This window comes from Patiria miniata, unplaced genomic scaffold, assembly GCF_015706575.1.
Source record: "Patiria miniata isolate m_02_andy unplaced genomic scaffold, ASM1570657v1 HiC_scaffold_20, whole genome shotgun sequence".
Lineage (NCBI taxonomy): Eukaryota > Metazoa > Echinodermata > Asteroidea > Valvatida > Asterinidae > Patiria > Patiria miniata.
Genome location: NW_024037059.1, coordinates 12,569,483 through 12,587,812, shown reverse-complemented (window position 1 = coordinate 12,587,812; position 18,330 = coordinate 12,569,483). Strand labels below are relative to the sequence as shown.

General features: G+C 39.9%; 1 protein-coding gene across 1 annotated transcript; it reads right to left on the bottom strand.

Moving 5' to 3' along the window:
• Positions 1 to 5,457: 5,457 nt before the first annotated feature.
• LOC119727826 lies at positions 5,458 to 6,415 on the bottom strand. The gene is made up of 2 exons (XM_038199895.1): positions 6,339 to 6,415; positions 5,458 to 5,974 (listed from the first exon to the last, which is right to left on the bottom strand). Exons 1-2 carry the CDS (start codon positions 6,413 to 6,415, stop codon positions 5,458 to 5,460), a joined length of 594 nt encoding a protein of 197 aa, XP_038055823.1.
• Positions 6,416 to 18,330: the final 11,915 nt, after the last annotated feature.

Here is an 18,330-nt window from a genome sequence, read left to right as displayed (position 1 = left end):
CAAAACTCATCTGGGGGGGGGGGGGGGGGTGTGTAAGTCAAAAATTGAAAATAGTTTTTTCACCAATTTTTTTGCCTGTAATAGCCCCCGATTGAAACTACTTTCATGTAAAATCTTACATATTAACTTCATTGAATGAGATATAGCCCTTGCAAAAAGCAAAAAAAAATTGGTTTTTTTTACGATAACTTGACCCCCCAAAAAACCAACGTCAGACATTCCGCACCAAATTTTGCTTCACATATGTTTGAGGTTGGTCCTTAGTGAAGTCCTCTGAAAAGCTTCTGTTCTTTGTCTTTGTCCCCATCTGCACTGTCTTCTGACATGTCTGAATCATTGATGACCGGTTTATCGATGCAGTTGATAATTTCTTTCACCTAGAGGCTATCCTCCTGATGAAACAAAAAACAATGACCCTTTAACCAATCCGCGATTAACCGATTTATAGTACTTGATCTGGGAGAGGAGAGCTTCCTTGACAGAAGAATCACCTTCTTGTTGCTTGCTACTTATCAAGTCATCCACCTCCCCTGCCGACTTGGTGTATTGCTCCGCAAATTTTGAGGACATTATCAGTATTGTCAATAGTCAAGGCAACTAGCTTCCGTTCTTTTTCCTCTTGCGCTTTCTTTCGTTCATCTACCTCCTTACGTCTTTGAATTTAAATTCCCTGTACCTTTTCCTGATACTGCTTTTTGAATTTTTTCCCGATTTCTCGCAGCTTTGTAGATTATAGCATCCTTTTCACTATCCGTACAGGCGTCCAGGAAGTCCAATGTTTTGTTTTGCGTCCACATGATGATCCCCTGCATTGCAAGCGCTGAAATGTTTGGACTTTTCCTTTTCAAGTAGTCCAGCCCTGCAAACACCCTTTCAGCAGGGACATTTCCAAAATAGGCTCTCTCGGTCGGAAATATTTTTTTTTTTTGCCAATTTTTTTTATGCAGCTTGAATGGGGTATTCAATTATATGCGAAGTTTTAGCCTGAACTATTTCTATTGCACTACGAAAGCTATACATGAAATGGCAACAAAAAGTGAGTAAAACCTACCTTTAATTATTGTCAATATAAATTTACGTTCGATAATTTCAAAAAATAATGAAAAATTCAGGCCGTTCGCACCATATGCACAACGCTAGTCAAGACGCGGGGAGCTGGCCAAAACTCCGAGGTGTGTGATACGTGCGTGTGTGGCGAGCGGCCCACCATGGGCCGACAGACCTATTTTTACCGTCAACAATTTCGGGAAACACGCGGCATGTATCATTCCAAATACGAGTAGTGCGATCTCAAAATGAACTCTTGAACACAGAAAATACATACACAGACAAGCTAGATCAATTCTGTAAATTAACTTGCAAAAATGTTCTTTCTCCATCGGTGTTTTCTTGGCATTTTTACGATGTCGAATCCGACCAGTTGACAGTGGCCTGCACTGTACTGATAGCGCGCTATCGGTCACATAGCTAGCTATGGACTGGTTACTGCGGTTTCATTATGTCTGGCCCATGCGCGGCGCGGCGGGAACCAGTCGTCGCCACGTGATTATACTTTATAGTCACCGTGCGTGACATCGAATTGCGAAGTAGTTATATCGCGAAGCGAATTTGTAATAACGGAGGTTTCTTTTGAAAAAAAGCGAATGTAAGTAAGAAAACAAATAAATACAAGCATTTTTGGATGCAAAAGGGTTGTTGAGAGGTATTTTGTGAAGACAGAAAAGACAGATTTTATTTGTATTTAGGCCAAAAAAAAAAGTCTCCGGTTTCTGGTATGCGCGCGCGTCGCCGTAGCCATGCGCGTCGGCAAAATGAAAAAGTTTTTTTTTCAATGAAAGATGATGTCTCAAAACCGCCAAACTCACTGGTTTGACTGGAATTCTGCTGCTGCGCAATTTCAACATGTTTTTAGATGGGGTTATGATCGAGAATAAGCTTTATGTGACCTCTCTGGACTCCCATATATTTGCACTAAGTTTAGTCGGGCACCATTTGCAGTCATCAGCCGACATTTGAAGCAAAAAAGTCGGGTAAAAAAAAAAAAAAAGCCGCGTCGCCGCACCACATTTTGGACAAGCTCCATACCAGAAACCGGAGACTTTTTTTTTTGGCCTTATTCAATTTTTTTTTTTTTTTTTGGAATTGCCGATAAAATTTTTAGGGTCGCAGCCTAAAAATAGGGTCGGTCGGGTAACCGGAAGCAGAACTATTCTTTTTTTTGGCCTTATTAGAAGGATACTGCTTCACGAATCAGGAATCCTCATTTATAGGTTGTTGTGAAATTACCTGATCTTTTCTTGCGAGGGTAGATTCCATTTTTGAGGTACAGGGTACCACTTCTTCAGGTTGGTTAGCTTGTCCTTTGAAATGCCTATCAGAAACAAAAAGGAGTCTCGACATATCCTCTTGTGTTCATAGTGGAACCATGTTATCCGAGTCAGCTTGCGCTCACGGTTGACTTTCTTGAGTCTCTGCGTGGCCTCAGAGGTGTTGATTCAGAGGTAATTCCCAGCAGAAAAAGATCCTTTTCAAAGCTTGTCAGTTCACGTACATTCAACCTGAAAATACCAAAAAAGAAGATATATTGAGCACAAACAATTATTTGGAAATGTAACACACTGCATTCTAAACTCATTATGTATTACATGCACAATGTGATGTTGTATATTCAAAGCTAGGTATAATGTTGCACACTGCAACGTGTGTTCGAAATTGAACAACTTTGTAGAGTCCAAAACATGGTGCATTTTATCATGGCAGGGGTTGTTTTGAATTGTTAACACAAAGATTACAAAGAAGTGGCATGTGTTTTTGGAACAGAAACCTTGTCAGTGCACTATTAACAACAAACTAAGGGCCCACACAATTTACGAGCAAACAAACCGGGGGGGGGGGGGGGGAGGGGGGCAGGGCCCTTGTATGCTTTCTTAACTAAGATTGTTGACATTCGTGAAATCTTAGATTATTGTAAAGGGCCCCTTTTTTTTTAACATGTTTTTTAGGCCGACTGATGTTGCATGTGTTATGACAATCTGTGTTACCTGATGCTCTCTATCTCTTCTGTACTCACACCGCAGATTGCAATTAACGATAAATATGCGTTGGCTAAAATGATTTACTTAAATTTAAAGAGTGAAAAGGTGGCGGTCGTATACTGTACTCCATCCCATCTTATATTTGTATCGGTTAGGCCTAACATTAACGTTTAAGTGTCAAACTTTTACTTAATGTTTTGACATGTTTGACAGTCCTGTTTCTCACGTTAGTCTAACTGTAACGTTAGTGTCTATAGGCCCTAACGTAATAAATAACGTTAGTGTCAATCATAGACACAAGGTGAAGTTAACAGTATTTTTACATTTTTGGATTTTGGTCCTATGTTATGTGCAATTTTTTTACAAACAACATACTTTTCCCAACTTAAACAAAACACTTACCATAGCTCTGTGATTGATGGGTAGTTCATCTTCACTGCTTGAGTCAAGTTCATCCCTGTCACGATCGTTGGAATCAGACAAGTCTCGTTCACCAAGATCTTGGAAGTAGTCTTCAATAACTTTGAGCATACCAGAGTATTTCAACCCACACAGTGCAGCATCATTAACAAGTCTTGCGATCCTGTCTTCGCAATCTCGACAATCAGACTCGGAATCCATGATTGAAAACCATCCAACAAGGATAAAAGACTACACCAAATTGTGAAATGTTCAAACCCGCAGAATAATTGCGAATTTCAGCCGATTTTGTGACTCAACACACAAAACACAACAAAGTTGGTATGTGAAGAAAAAATTCAAAGTGAACCAATACCAATATTATTAGTACCACTGGAAAGAGCTTGAAAAATCCTACACAGTGATACCAAAATTATTGAGATATCTTAATTGATAAGGAAATAACAAGCATTTGAAGCTCATTAATTAGCGTCATTTATCTTAAAGGTAATTAAATAGAATTTTGTGACCGAAAATGCGACTTTTTTGAATAAAAACGCTTGAGGTTCCTTCGTTAATCAAGATATCTCAATGAAACTTGCAGGCAATGTGTATCTTGTTAGGGTGAAAAAAAAAATGAAAGAATAATATGCTGATGTTAATCGTCTTCTTGGCCTAAAATGAAATTTATAACATATTAATATAGGAGCTTTCATCAATTGTTTGGAGTCCTGTCTGGAGTGTCACTCTCGTCTCAATTTGTCCCTGGAATGATACATAAGATTAGTAAACAACATCTATAAGAGTGTATCTTACCTAAACAGCAAAACTTTCATCTCAGGTTCACTGTCTAGACCAACAGAAATGTCCTACCATCCATACAATTTCTTTGAAAAGTGTCTATCCAAGTCCACTAATTCCACACAAACGACAACATTTTCCACTCGCCCATGCCAGAATTGTCAGTCTCATTGATCAAGAACTAAAACTGTGGATGAAGTACACATCATTAAGTCACCAGCAATTAAGTCAGCTGCCAATGCAAAGGGGGACATGTCATAATCAGTAGCATTGTCATATGTCTCACCCATAGACCAATAGGCCACAACGAATGTCGGTCGTTTCGTACCCAAGTCGTTTCGTACCCAGGTTGTTTCGTACCCAGGTCGTTTCGTACCCAGGTCGTTTCGTACCCAGGTCGTTTCGTACCCAGGTCGTTTCGTACCCAGGTCGTTTCGTACCCAGGTCGTTTCGCACCCAGGATTCATTGCACACGTGACAAAGGGTTCCAAATCCTTTTCTATTGAACAACAATGCTACTGTCAATCACTCTTGGTGGTTCACGGGACTTGTGTTGGCGGCGCTGCGGTTTGTTTTGTCTGATTTTTTTAACCTGCCACTGCATGTTTTTTGTTCTTCTTGGAGCTTGGATTTTATCTACCCTGCGGTTTGTGGGTTTTTGACCTTAGGTTATGATCGACGATGTTTGTCTTCTATATTGTAGCGTGATTTTCTTTGGTTGCTTTTTTTTTCGAAATTGTACTTTTTGTTATTAAATTTCATGTTGAATTTACGTAAACGTCTTTCGTGTTCTATAATTATCAAGTTTTGACTTTAATTTAAAACTATTGTAGGTCATAAAATGCAATTCAATTGTTTGTAAACTTTTCAATGTTTCAATCTACCCTGGTGTTAATGTTTTCACTCTTCTATAATTATCAAGGTTTAATTTCAATTCAAAAAAACTGTTGTGAGTAATAAAATGCAATTCACTAGTTTTGAAATGTTCAATGTTTTTCAATGTGTTCAGTTTGGCATTGTTTTGGCAGTAATAAAAAAAAAAAATTTCGCATTGCATAAAAAATTAGGCTCTTTTTCTAATCTGTGGAGAAAACGAAAACATGTAATTTTTTATTAATCATTTATTTCCGTTTTTATTCTGCCTTTGATGCAAATCTTCAAGACAACAATCTCTTTTGTAGATATGTTGGTCCTGAGAAGGACCGGTTGTTTTGTTGTTGACCTACAGGGCTGGACCTGTCAGGTAATTGCAGGCTGCCAGGAGTCCCGATGTTGTGAGGCGACGGGCTTGGTAGTCGTCCCACAACTTGAAAATCTTCCCTTGAACCTGCCGGTACATCCGCTGCTGGTTCCTGCAGAGTCGAGCTTCTTTGACCAGCCTTAGCTGGACGTTTTCGTAGCTGGATTCTGTGTACAGGAGCTTGATGACGTTGTAGAATTGGACGGTGTGACATCCTGCCCGCCCAATAAGTCTCCGATGCCAGCCCTCCACGTCATTGTTCGTGCGGATACTCCGCATGAACACTGACCAGTCACGTGGGCTCCATGTTGAGTTCTCCAGCCACGTGGTGCGAAGGTAGCTGCACAGCTCGACCATGGCGGGTTGATCAGTCACCAGGCTGCCGAGTTCTTCAAAAGCTGGCCCGATATGTTCATTAGGCAAGAACGGGAGTGACAACAGCTGGCCGATGAAATCCCGAACTTCATCCCACCGGTGTCTCCCTTGACGAAGGCGTGAACTGAGAACAGTTGGGTGAACGGACGTTTCACCAACTTGAAAGTTCCATCCAAGTACCAGGTCTTGGCGCCATCCAGCACATGGAGTTGATCTGGTTTAAAAAAACACCTCATGGCGAGCACAACCAAGGTGAATGTCTTTCTGGAGGAAGTGTTCGGGGATGAAGCCTTGGTCAATTATAAAGTCAATGTCTCGTGGCTTGGGAGGGCGCTGGCTCTGGCGGTGACGGTTTACAGCCCGGGACAGGTTGGTTGGATTAGGACAACTTGCAGCGGGTGCGTCAGTGTGGTGATGACATCCTCGACAATGGCCCCTGCTGATTGTATGATGTCAGCCTTGGCCTTGGTTATCACCAACGCCTTCACTTGAACTGCGACGTCTGCCCCAGGATGCGCTGGATGCGTATGCTTGGTGTGAAGTCCAGCATGAAAAAGGTTGCCATCTTGGTGAACAGACACGGCACACCTGTGCAACTTGCCCCGGACGCTACACAGCCATGTGACTTTGGAAGAAGTGGAACCGGCCTTCTTCCACTTCTTCGTGTAGGTGTAGCCGTGACTATCAACCAAGATGACTTTACCCCGTTTCGTGCCGGACTCCACCGTCTTTTAGGAAGTGATGTCCTCATCACCTAGGCCAGGGATTACAGCAGGTAGGGCAGCATCGGGGAGGGGGTTCTCGGCTACTTCAAGTGGTACAACAAAGTCGGTCTCGACGTTGAAACCACCGTCATCGGTAGGGACGTCTCCGTTCTCCTCGATGTCCATCGGGTCTTCCTCCTGTTCTTGGTCTTGACTTGTACAGGGTGCACAGATCCAAACGTCCAGCCTGGATGGATCGTCACGGATCTCCAGGTACTGCTGGTGACTAAAACCAGAGTTGCAGCCAACATGCTGCCATCCCTGGCAGCGCTCACACTGGAAAGCATGCTGGTTCGCACGAACAGACTTCTTACAGAAGAGGCAAGGATACTTGATTGGCATCTTGACCCAAAAAGTGCCCAAAATGTGACTTTAGAGAAATTTATAAGGCTTAAATTTTGACAACCGATAGAATATAAGAGTAGCTACCGATTTATGAATGAAATCTTTTTTTCGACCATGCATGCATTTTTTCGTTGTACAAAATGTAAGTACCGGTACCTTACATGTATCTCGAAAAAAGGCGTTTGCCGACTTCTGCCTGGTTTTGGGATGGCGGGTCACATTTGACATCATTCGGTTCAAGTTCTAGCATGCGTGAAAAGGTGACATGCCTTTCTTTTGTGACGACCCCAAAACACAGATACTTTGTCAGAATAGGCCTCTCCCCATCAACACAATGACAACACTGGGCCAAAAGCGAGCATTAAGAGGGGGAAATCGGTGCCAAAAGAGGGCATTAAGAGGGGGAAGTTGTAAGCGGACGCTGACCTTGAATGCTTTGCAATGCACCACCTGCAACAGCAGGGTGCCAGGGCATTTGTTTTCCCTTGGCAACAGCACTCTTCTTTTGATCCCAAAGAAGCCTCGCTGGGGTATTCTGTCCGAAAATGTCATTGGTGAGGGTCTCATCTAAGTTAGCAAATACCTCCTCCATTCCCTTCTCCTGTAGAGGAGTATAAAGGTGAATAATTTCTGCTTCCATCACGGATGATATTTTGGTTTCCAGTGCAGCATTTCTTCGCAGCAAATTCCTTCTATCACTCTGGAGATCTACCACCTCTCCTGAAGCTGCTGCTTTGACAAGGTAATATTTGGGGCTTTGGATGATGCTGATCCGCTGCGTTGTTGCTTCCCTATTAACTGGCTTGTAGCAGATGAGAGATCACCTTTGTGTACTTTACAGTAGTCACATCTTGTTCCACTTGATTGCACCAAAAGGAGACATTTCTTGTGCCGCACTTAACTGTCCCGTCCACAACGACATCATTGTTAGTGATCTTTGTTGGAACTTGACCTTCTGAGCCACACTTCGATGCCACCAGTTCAGGGAAGTCAGGATTTCCCAGACATGCATGCATCCCATCAAGCTTGCTGAACATGATGAAGATGTCTTCGGGACTCAGGAACTCCGGGACATCCTTGCACAACGGGTGATCACTATTACAAGTGATGCCACAAATATTAAGCACCCACGAAAAATTGGCCAGGATTGTGAAAAACACTATGGGATTTTGCCCATCTCATCAACTTTGACGATTCTTACTCTATTTTCCCCTTTCAAGACCATGAAGGAAAACTTCCCAGCCGTAGTGCGGTGATCATCTAAGGTCACAACGACTTCACCAGTGCACCTGTCACATGAACTAGTGACAGTGGTGATTTTTATGTTGCAAACAGCTTTTTTACACTTTGCGCAGTTTTCTTTCTGTCTCCTTAGCTTCAGCTCACATAGGGAGGATAGATGCCCATCACATTGTCAGCTACAGCGATGTCAAAAGCAGCCTTGATGTCCACAGCAAACTGCTCTTTCAGCACAGGATTTCTATACTTCTGTTGGGCAGGACTCTCACCAGAAAGGCGACAAACTTCCAACAAGCAATCCTTGTGTTGATTCATCCGACTCTGTTTAATAATAGAGTAAAATGTAACATGTAATTAATAAGTGTTGAGACAATGCACCCATTACACACACACACACACCCATACTTGTAATGACCTGCCAATGTGGACTTTCATGTTTTACCATACAAACGAGGTCTGCAGTATTTTAAGGGCTACTTACGCTGTGTTAGCAGAAAATTAAAGTTTTAACCGCGGACGTCTTAAAAATGGGCGGTAACAGGTTACTGAAGCTTTCTGGCTTCACGAAGTTTTCACATTCAAACCATGGACGTACGCAAGACGTCCACGCTGGTATAGTCAATTAATAGGTCCACGCTTGCATGTCCATTACAGGAGTATAACGAACACAAGACGTCCACGGTGGTATAGTCGATTATTAACACCCTTCGGTTTTACGGTCCCCGTTGATGGAATGCCATCCCTGTTGACGTAAGAACGAAGTCGTCTGTGGGTCGATTTAAGACTTCTTACAAAAGAGTCCTCCTCTCCCATTATGTAACATAGCTTTAGTCCTCTCCTTATTTATTTACGTTTTTATTCGTCATCAGTTATTAAATTCTTTCTTTTTATTATTTTGCCTTCAGCTCTTCTCCTGTCTTTTTTTGTGTAGTCTGTCCCGTCCTTGTTTCGTTTTGTAGCTGTTGATGTTGTTGCTGCTGTTGTCTGAATGGGCTGTTTATTACAAGCCTCGGCTTATTAACAGCCCCATGCTCTTTCTTTTCTCTTGTACATATATCCTTTTCTTTAATTTGATTATTAGTTCCAAGCGTTCACTTTTTTGTTTATTATTTAATATAATACATGTATAGTTACAATGTACTTTGTTATTTTCCTGTGTACAGGTTTTCTTTAATTATCGATGCGTTTTCCAAAAAGAGTATGGAATAAATGTCTTATTGAATTGAATTGAATTGAATAAGTCCACGCTTGCATGTCCATTACATGAGTATAACGAACACAAGACGTCCACGGTGATATAGTCGATTAATAGTAGGTCCACGCTTGCATGTCCATTACATGAGTATAACGAACACAAGACGTCCACGGTGGTATAGTCGATTAATAGGTCCACGCTTGCATGTCCATTACATGAGTATAACGAACACAAGACGTCCACGGTGGTATAGTCAATTAATAAGTCCACGCTTGCATGTCCATTACATGAGTATAACGAACACAAGACGTCCACGGTGGTATAGTCGATTAATAAGTCCACGCTTGCATGTCCATTACAGCATAGAGCAAGGAACAGACAGGAGTATAACGAACACAAGACGTCCACGGTGGTATAATCAATTAATAGGCCCACGCTTGCATGTCCATTACAGGAGACATCTAGTATAAGGTATACAAGATGTAAATAAGATTTGTAATTAAGATTTGAAATTTTCAAAATGTCATTTGTTGGTGTTTTCTAAGGTCATTCATAGCAATAAAAGAAACGGAAAAGAAAAGAGAAAAAAATATATACAAAGTCACATAGATAGATTGAACTCAACAAATTAACTGAAACATTTATTTCTGCAAACAATGTTAATTATCAAAGATAGATGCCAACTTGGAAAAAGATAATTATTAAAAACCAACGACAAAAATACAGAGTTCCAAACTCTAGTCTTCTGTTCTAGGGGTCACAATTAGCACTCTCTGGGCTTGGAAAAAATTGCAATACACAAGTCTTGTACATTCTAATCTCTTGTGAAGTTTTGATAACATTTCAGTTTTAAAATGTATGTAAGAGGACATAACAATTTCAAATACCACATTTGCAGTTTGTATTTGTGTTCACCTCTGCCAAAACTATTTATTTTACTGTTCCGGGAGTTGTTCTATCATGTGTGCATAACGATTATCATTACATGTATTCTATGCAATAAGTGTACACTAGAAAAATAATAGATGAAAATACTTTACTTATGTTAAGTCAACAATATTAGTGATACGGTTATCTGTGTTCAGTCATAAGGTTGCAAACTATTTGACCCCCCCCCCCACCAGTTGCAAACATGAACTGTTAAAATTGAGACCAATCTACACTTTCTGAATGTATTTCATCTCTTGCGAACTGCCTATCAACCTCTATAAGATTATATAACTTGTTTGAATAAACAACTTAAAGGGAATATACATCATTTGCTTTTGCTGTAATTTTCAGAAATGGATGGAATTGGGGGTTGGAAATATATAGCAAATATAGTTACACTGACTTTTTGAGGTTTTGGGTTCAAAAATGCTATAAAAACCAAGAAAAACAATCATTTTCCTGTAGTCTGGTTCCCTGACTCCATTTAAGAAGAAACAGAGCAGTTTACATACATTGGGGAATTGTAAGGTCAGGGAATCAGTCTAGCTGGCTTGTACCCGTTCATAGGTGTGTAATCGATTGCAAACAAGTGCGATGGTCAATTGGGGCCAGTATTTGAAAAAAAGCCAGTTTTTCCAACGCTGATCGGCCGATCAGCGTTAGAAATTGATACAAAAATACCACTTTTCTTGAAAATGACAGTATACCAGGTGCCATGATTTTACAGGATGCTTTACACTGTCATTCACTAACAGTCCAGCAAGGTATTTCAAAATGATTTGGTAGTTTTATTTTTTGATGTTTGCAAATGTTGTATTTTCCCTTTAAAGGAACAATTGAGCTTTATTATAAAACTGGAAACTCTGTAGGCCTCAGAAATTGAAAAAACTTCCTTTCAACTTCTACATGTATATGATCACCAGTGTTGTAGTCGAGGCCACAACCTCCAAGGCCAAGGCCGAGGCCACAACCACGAGGCCAAGGCCAAGGCCGAGGCCACCACCTCCGAGGCCAAGGCCGAGGCCGAGGCCAGCTATCAAAACACATAATAAAATATAAATCACTAAAACAAGGCTAAGATTATGTTGGAGTTTTAACATCTTTTCAGTTGAATTCACTGAGTTTTGCAGTGCCTGGCTTAAAAAATGTACAGCTTGCAATGGGTTTCCTGTTGTAGGGAGTTTAATTTTTTAAAGAAAGAAATCTCAAGTTTTGTATCACTGAAAGCAAATTACATAACAAATCAATGGCGTTTGAATCAGTCTCATAGGTGTTTGCCCTTTGGAGATACAACAATTTAAATGGCCAACTTTTGAGTTTCTATTCTGTAAGATTTACATCGTTTACTTTTAGCATCAAAATGCTTAATATCATAGGAATCCCCATTAAATAAACAACAACTTGATTTTTGAGTCAGGTTTTTACCACTCATAACCAAAAAGTTACGACCCCCCCCCGACTTTCGCACTGTCCAGGCGCGCGCCCGAGCAAACACCGCGATGCGACCAGACAATGCCAGATGGCCCGCCGTTACGCACGGGCAAAGCATAGTTCCAATCCCGCTCGTACAACGGGATAAGTGTCCACGCATTATCACCGTTAATACAGCGGTACCAGTCAAAGTCTGGCAATGGCCAATCCCGCTCCAAGTAACACGGAACATGCGTGCATGATATCACTCACTCAGTTCATCAAAATGACCATGAATTCTCGGATCATCCGATTTGAATCCAATGGCTTCGAAGAGTTTTAAGATCATGGCAAGAGGTAGGGATTCCAGAGGTTTTGGCCGTATATCTGTAACCACGCAAAATTAGTCAATTTCAAACCGTGCTTATACATGTAATAAGTATCAACATGGCTCTAAAAATACAAAAAAGTATCCTGGTACCACGAGGAATACTGACTCTTATTATTAAAACATTCATTCAGAACTTTGCATTCATTTGGATGGAAAAACGAATTATGAAATCGCGCTTTCCATATTGACCATTTGCGCCAAACATTACCGTGTGAGCCGGAACTTTCATTGAAATTGCCGTGTAAAAATAAAATCTACTTGATAAATCGTAATTGTTTTTATCATATCTTTATGGGGGGAAAATGGTACGGACTTCTACACACGATCGTACCCAGAAAGTTCAGACTTTTACTGAAACAGTGGCCTATAAAAAGAAATGATTAAGCTTGCCGCACCTTACCGCAAATTATTTTTAAAGGTCGGGGTACAGAGGCGAAACGAGAAAATTTTGTACAACACTGCGACCAGACTAGTCTACTACCACATGTTATTGTACGCAAATGGGAATGGTGCCAGACTTATGTAGTCTGGCACGTGGTAACAGTTATAATGCTTGCAGGCACTTGGAAAGCCGAAGCGCAGGCTAGGCGAAGATGCTACGTACGTGAGTACGTATAATGCAACCATTTCCAGTTCATTCGTGCGTATACATTGTATGCGTTCGTTTCACGGAACCCACTGCAGCAGAATCTCGAGGGTTTGATACGGTAAACAAATAAAATTAATTAGAATAGAAAACACATAAAAATAGGCGGCCTCGAGCCGGCCTCGACCGATTCGCCGAGGCCGGAAGGCTCCGAGGCCGAGGCCAAGGCCGAGGCATTGCACCTCCGAGGCCAAGGCCGAGGCCGAGGCCATGAAAATCGGCCTCGAGGCCGGCCTCGAGGCCGAGGCCGGCCTCGAGACCTCCAACACTGATGATCACTGATATTGTTAAAGTAAATAAATGAAATGGAAATTAAAATTTTAATTTCAACGAGAAATTAAATTTCAGATTTTAACTAAATGACAAGCAAATTGCTATAATTGTATAGTGCACGAGTCTTAAATATACACTTCTTATAAACCATGTGTTCTATTGATTACACAATGCAAATATTATATGTAATGAGTGAACACTAGAAAATAACAGTCAAAAATACTTTACTTATTAGAAGTAGTTTTCTGTGATAAGTTATTATGTGGCAAAATGCCCAAGACAAGAACTACTAGATATGTGCTTTGGCAAGCTGTGCCCCCCCCCCCCCCACCAGTTACAAAATTGTACTGTGACGATTGGGACCAATCTACACTCTTCCTGAATGTATGTCATCTCTTAAGAATTGAGTATGAATTTCTAAAAGATTACTCATTTTGTTTGAATAAACAAATAAAAAAAAAATCTAAGCTTTACATGTCAAACATTCTTCTTTCGTACTTTTTTAAATTGATGTTAACTTCCTTTCAACTTCTTTATATAGAATCGACTATGAATTTCTAAAAGGTTACTCATTTTGTTTGAATAAACAAATAAAAAAAAATCTAAGCTTTACATGTCAAACATTCTTCTTTCGTACTTTTTGAAATTGATGTTAACTTCCTTTCAACTTCTTTATGATCACTACTTTTGTTAAAATAAATAAATAAAATGAAAATTTAAACTTAAGTTTCAACTACAAATTAAATTTCAGATTTCAACTTAATGGCAAGCAAGTCGCTATAATGGACCGATCCGGCCTATCAATCAAACTTTGCGCGTTCACTCCATTTGACAAATCACAGCCATGATTCGCAATCAAAAGTTGGACAAAAGTCGGACATGCATGTGCGTATATTTGGCACGCGCGGCAAAATTGTGCAGAATGGCATTGGAAAGGCTAGTACGCGTGTTATCCTCACAAACCTGTACGCAGTGGGCGTAGCTTAGTGGAAAGCTGGGAAGATCCATTGTATAGTACACGAGTCTTAAGTATACACTTCTTATAAACCATATGTTCTATTGATTACACAATGCAAATATTATATTTAATGAGTGAACACTAGAAAATAACAGTCAAAAATACTTTACTTTATTAAGTACATGTACAGTTTTCTGTGATAAGTTATTATGTGGCAAAATGCCCAAGACAAGAACTAGATATGTGCTTTGGCAAGCTGTGCCCCCCCCCCCCCCCCCCCACCATTTACAAAATTGTACTGTGACGATTGGGACCAATCTACACTCTTCCTGAATGTATGTCATCTCTTAAGAATTGACTATGAATTTCTAAAAGATTACTCATTTTGTTTGAATAAACAAATAAAAGAAAAATCTAAGCTTTACGTGTCAAACATTCTTCTTTCGTACTTTTTATTTCTGTAGATGTCAGAAATTGAAGTTAACTTCCTTTCAACTTCTTTATGATCACTACTATTGTTAAAATAAATAAATAAAATGAAACTTTAAACTTAAGTATCAACTACAAATTTAATTTGTGTACGTAGTGTCAAACATTCTTCTTTCGTACTTTTTGTTGTTGTAGATGTCAGAAATTGATGTTAACTTCCTTTCAACTTCTACATGTATATATAAACCATTACTTTTGTTTAAAAAAGAAAACAACATATGGAAATTAAACTTTAGTTTCAACAACAAATTAAATTTCAGATTTCTACTTAATGGCAAGCAAGTCGCTATAATGGACCGATCTGGCCTATCAATCAAACTTTGCGCGTTCACCCATTTGACAAATCACAGCCATGATTGCGCAATCAAGTCGAACATGCGTGTGCGTATGATTGGCATGTGCGGCAAAATTGTGCAGAATGGCATTGGAAAGACTAGTACGCGTGTTAATGCTAACGAACATGTAAGCTTTACATGTCAAAACATTCTTCTTTTGTACTTTTTCTGTAGATGTCAGAAATTGATGTGAGGAACCAGGTCCGAAAAATAAAAGGTATAAAAATCATACCTTCACTAGGGTCCAGTTCAACATCCTTCAGTCTTTTTCCAGCTAGTCCCTGCACATCACCTTTGTCCATCTTGAGAAGGACCTTTGACAGTTTGGCAACTTGAAGTGTTGACTCTGGCATGCGGTAGAACTCACGATGGGTTCTGACATCATGACCTAAGAAGCTCGCCAGCAGGTCGAGCTCGTTTTCCTGAAGATTCATTACTTGTGATACTGTAGCAATGTGTTTGCGAAGTCTCGTTGCACGAAGGAACTCAGGATTCTTAGCTTTGCACTTTGAAGCATGTTCTCGAAGTGTGTCAGTTCCCCTTATGTGTCCCAGTCCTCGCTGATTACTGAACAGGTACGCATTGCTGTCATCTATTCCTGCTTCATGTCTTCGGTTCATCAGTGTGTCAAGGGCTGTCTTAATCTTGGCAGTGAACATGCAGCACTACAACGGTACGCAAACGCTTTCCAACAATCTCAACTCTCCAGAGCGCTTTACACAATGCCTTCTCAAGTGCTGATAAGGCCCCATCAACAACACATGTTGTGCCACTGGCACACTTGCTGTAATCACTCAAAGTCATTTTTCCCTTACAGAAATTTCATGAAGCTTGCCTGCAAGCTTGCCGGCAAGCTTGCAGGCAAGCTTGCGAGGTTCCAAAAATGCAAATGAGGCACTGCAAGCTTGCAGACTAGACAACTGCAAGCTTGCAGACTAGACTGCAGCAAGCTTGCGGACGAGATTGCGGCAAGCTTGCAGACTAGATTGCAGCAACCTTGCAGGGTTCCAAAAATGCAAATGAGGCACTGCAAGCTTGCAGACTAGATTGCGGCAAGCTTGCAGGCTAGAATGCAGTAATGACAAGCTTGCAGTCTAATGCAGCAATGACAAGCTTGCAGACTAGATTGCAGCAAGCGTGCAGACTAGATTGCAGCGAGCTTGCAGACAAGCTTGCTGAAAGTTGCAGTAAGCTTGCGGACAATTAGGTTGCAGTTAATGGGCAGTACATATTTGTGACACTTAATAACATGTATGAGCTGAACATAAAGCTTTAATAACTGCTTTTGAAGTGTTACTTTAATACTAACTATAATAACAAAAACAACAATAACCTTTCCTAAAAGTAAAAACTAAAGTTTGTTATATATATTCCAGAAATATAACTTCTATGTATGAGAGGAAAATTCTACAAAATAAAAACAACAAATGGTAATGTTTTCTTTGGATTTCTAATGGAAATTTGACGGCATTTAAATAAAAAAAAAAATTAAAAAAAAAATCGATCAATATAAAAAAAAATCAATATAAGTCTGCTGGTTTATCAGTGCAAAAATGTCTTAACTCAACCCAGTCATCGAAATTTATCCCATGTACCGATATGACACAAATTATACTTTTGCATTTTTCTGAATCAAAATTATTAAAATGAGAAAATAAGACATAATGTTATTTGTGATGCAAAAAATAAGTTTGTGGAAAATACAAGAAACATAAAATGGAGTAATGGAATAATGCAAATATAGAACTAAAAACTATTAGAACACAGAATCAAATGCTACAGGGAATTAACAAACTTCTTGAATTTGAGAAGTTAAACTCAAACATGTTGTTTAATTTATAGATGTTTACTATGACGCCATACTATGAAGCCCGAGAATGGACAGGGTGGATTTTTTTTTGGAATTTGATAATTCGTTCGCACAAATTCCTAATTCATTCGCACAAATTCCTAATTCGTTCCCACGAATTGCTAACTCGTTCGCACGAATCGCTATTGCGTTCGCACGGATTGCTATTTCATTCGCACGAATTGCTTACTCGTGCATCCGGGAACGAGTTGGTAATTCGTGGGAACGAATTAGCAAATTACACAAAATAATTCTACCCTGTCCCTTGCTGGGCTTCATAGCATACAGTTTAATCACTACTTATTTCTTTTCTTCAATGCCCGTCTGACAGTAGCGCACTTTTGATTGATCTTCTCGTTGAACTCCTTAGGAGACAAACATGGCTGTCCTGTTGGTAGTCTGAACCGTTGTAGAACACACTCTGAAAACAAAACGAAAAATGAAGAAAAGAAAAGCCATGTCATGATACACAAACTTCAATACATGTAACAATAAATGTGATGCTATCAGGCTACATGAGTCGTTTGTCGGGAATTTTCATTTGGAGATTTTGGGCCAAAATAGGACCACCTCATCACATTTCTTGGGTGTTCGACTTCAGGGGTGTGAGGGGTGTGCATCAAAAATACCGCCTTCATTATGTCAAGATAGGGATCGATTTAAAATGAAGTGAGGCACCGCGTATTGGTAGTCAGGAATATCACCCATATTTCTTCAACAAGGCTGTATAAAATGAACGATAACAGATCGAACCATTTCATAAAAGCCATTTCGGATTTCTTTTCGTATCTTGTTTTTGTGATGCCTCATTTTAAAACTTTCACTTAGCATGAAACTTGAAGTAGCTCTTTTATTTTAAATACTTTAGTTGTACATGTGTGTGTTAGTACAGCTTAAAAAAAATGGGGTTCACCTGTACGTATTATAACTGGCCTTTAAAAAGGGCTCCCATTAAAAAGATGTAATTAAAGATGATATTGCTTTTAAATGAGTTACATACATGAGAAACAATGTTTATTATTTTATTGGACAAGATTTTTTTTGAGGGGGGGGTGGGGGAATTAAAAAAAAAATTATGAAGTACCTTTTATTTCGTGAAGTTTCTCTGGGTCCAGCGGGTGGTACTCTTCAGTGTCCTTGCGGTTGACAGCTTGCCGAGACCCACAGGCATTTCCTCGGGCAAGCCGTTCTTCTCCAAAGACGCCGACCAATAGGCTGTACAGCAAACTCTCCTTGCACTTGCCCTTGTTGAATGCTAGCCTCTTGGCCCTCTCGGTTATCACCAGAATCCCTCCAGTGTAGAGTGGTGAAAGCTGTGGGTAAAACTCAAAAACATCAACTTGGGAACATGATGATTAGTATGCATACATTGTTAAAACATATTGCTATGTGTTCATTTTTTTAAATTATTTTTTACTCACTATATCATCATGTAGCTTTTAAATTTCCAATGTGGGTCCAATCCAATGAAATCTTATAAATGTGATTTAGTAGTACATTGTGTGGATATGTAAACCACAGAATATTTTGTAAAATGTATTATACTAGCTACACTTTACATTGAAATTATGACTTTGGCAAGATTTAATTTGGTGATATGTTGTTGGGTGTGTAAATGTATAAGGTGACAATTTCCAACAATTTCTGTCTATGATG

What these genes read in the sequence shown, in the direction of transcription:
- LOC119727826 (XM_038199895.1), bottom strand. Translation starts at nt 6,415, where the DNA reads ATGGCAACCTTTTTCATGCTGGACTTCACACCAAGCATACGCATCCAG. An exon ending in GGGCAGACGTCGCAGTTCAA is followed by an intron (nt 5,975 to 6,338) that starts GTGAAGGCGTTG and finishes AACTGTTCTCAG; the next exon opens with TTCACGCCTTCGTCAAGGGA.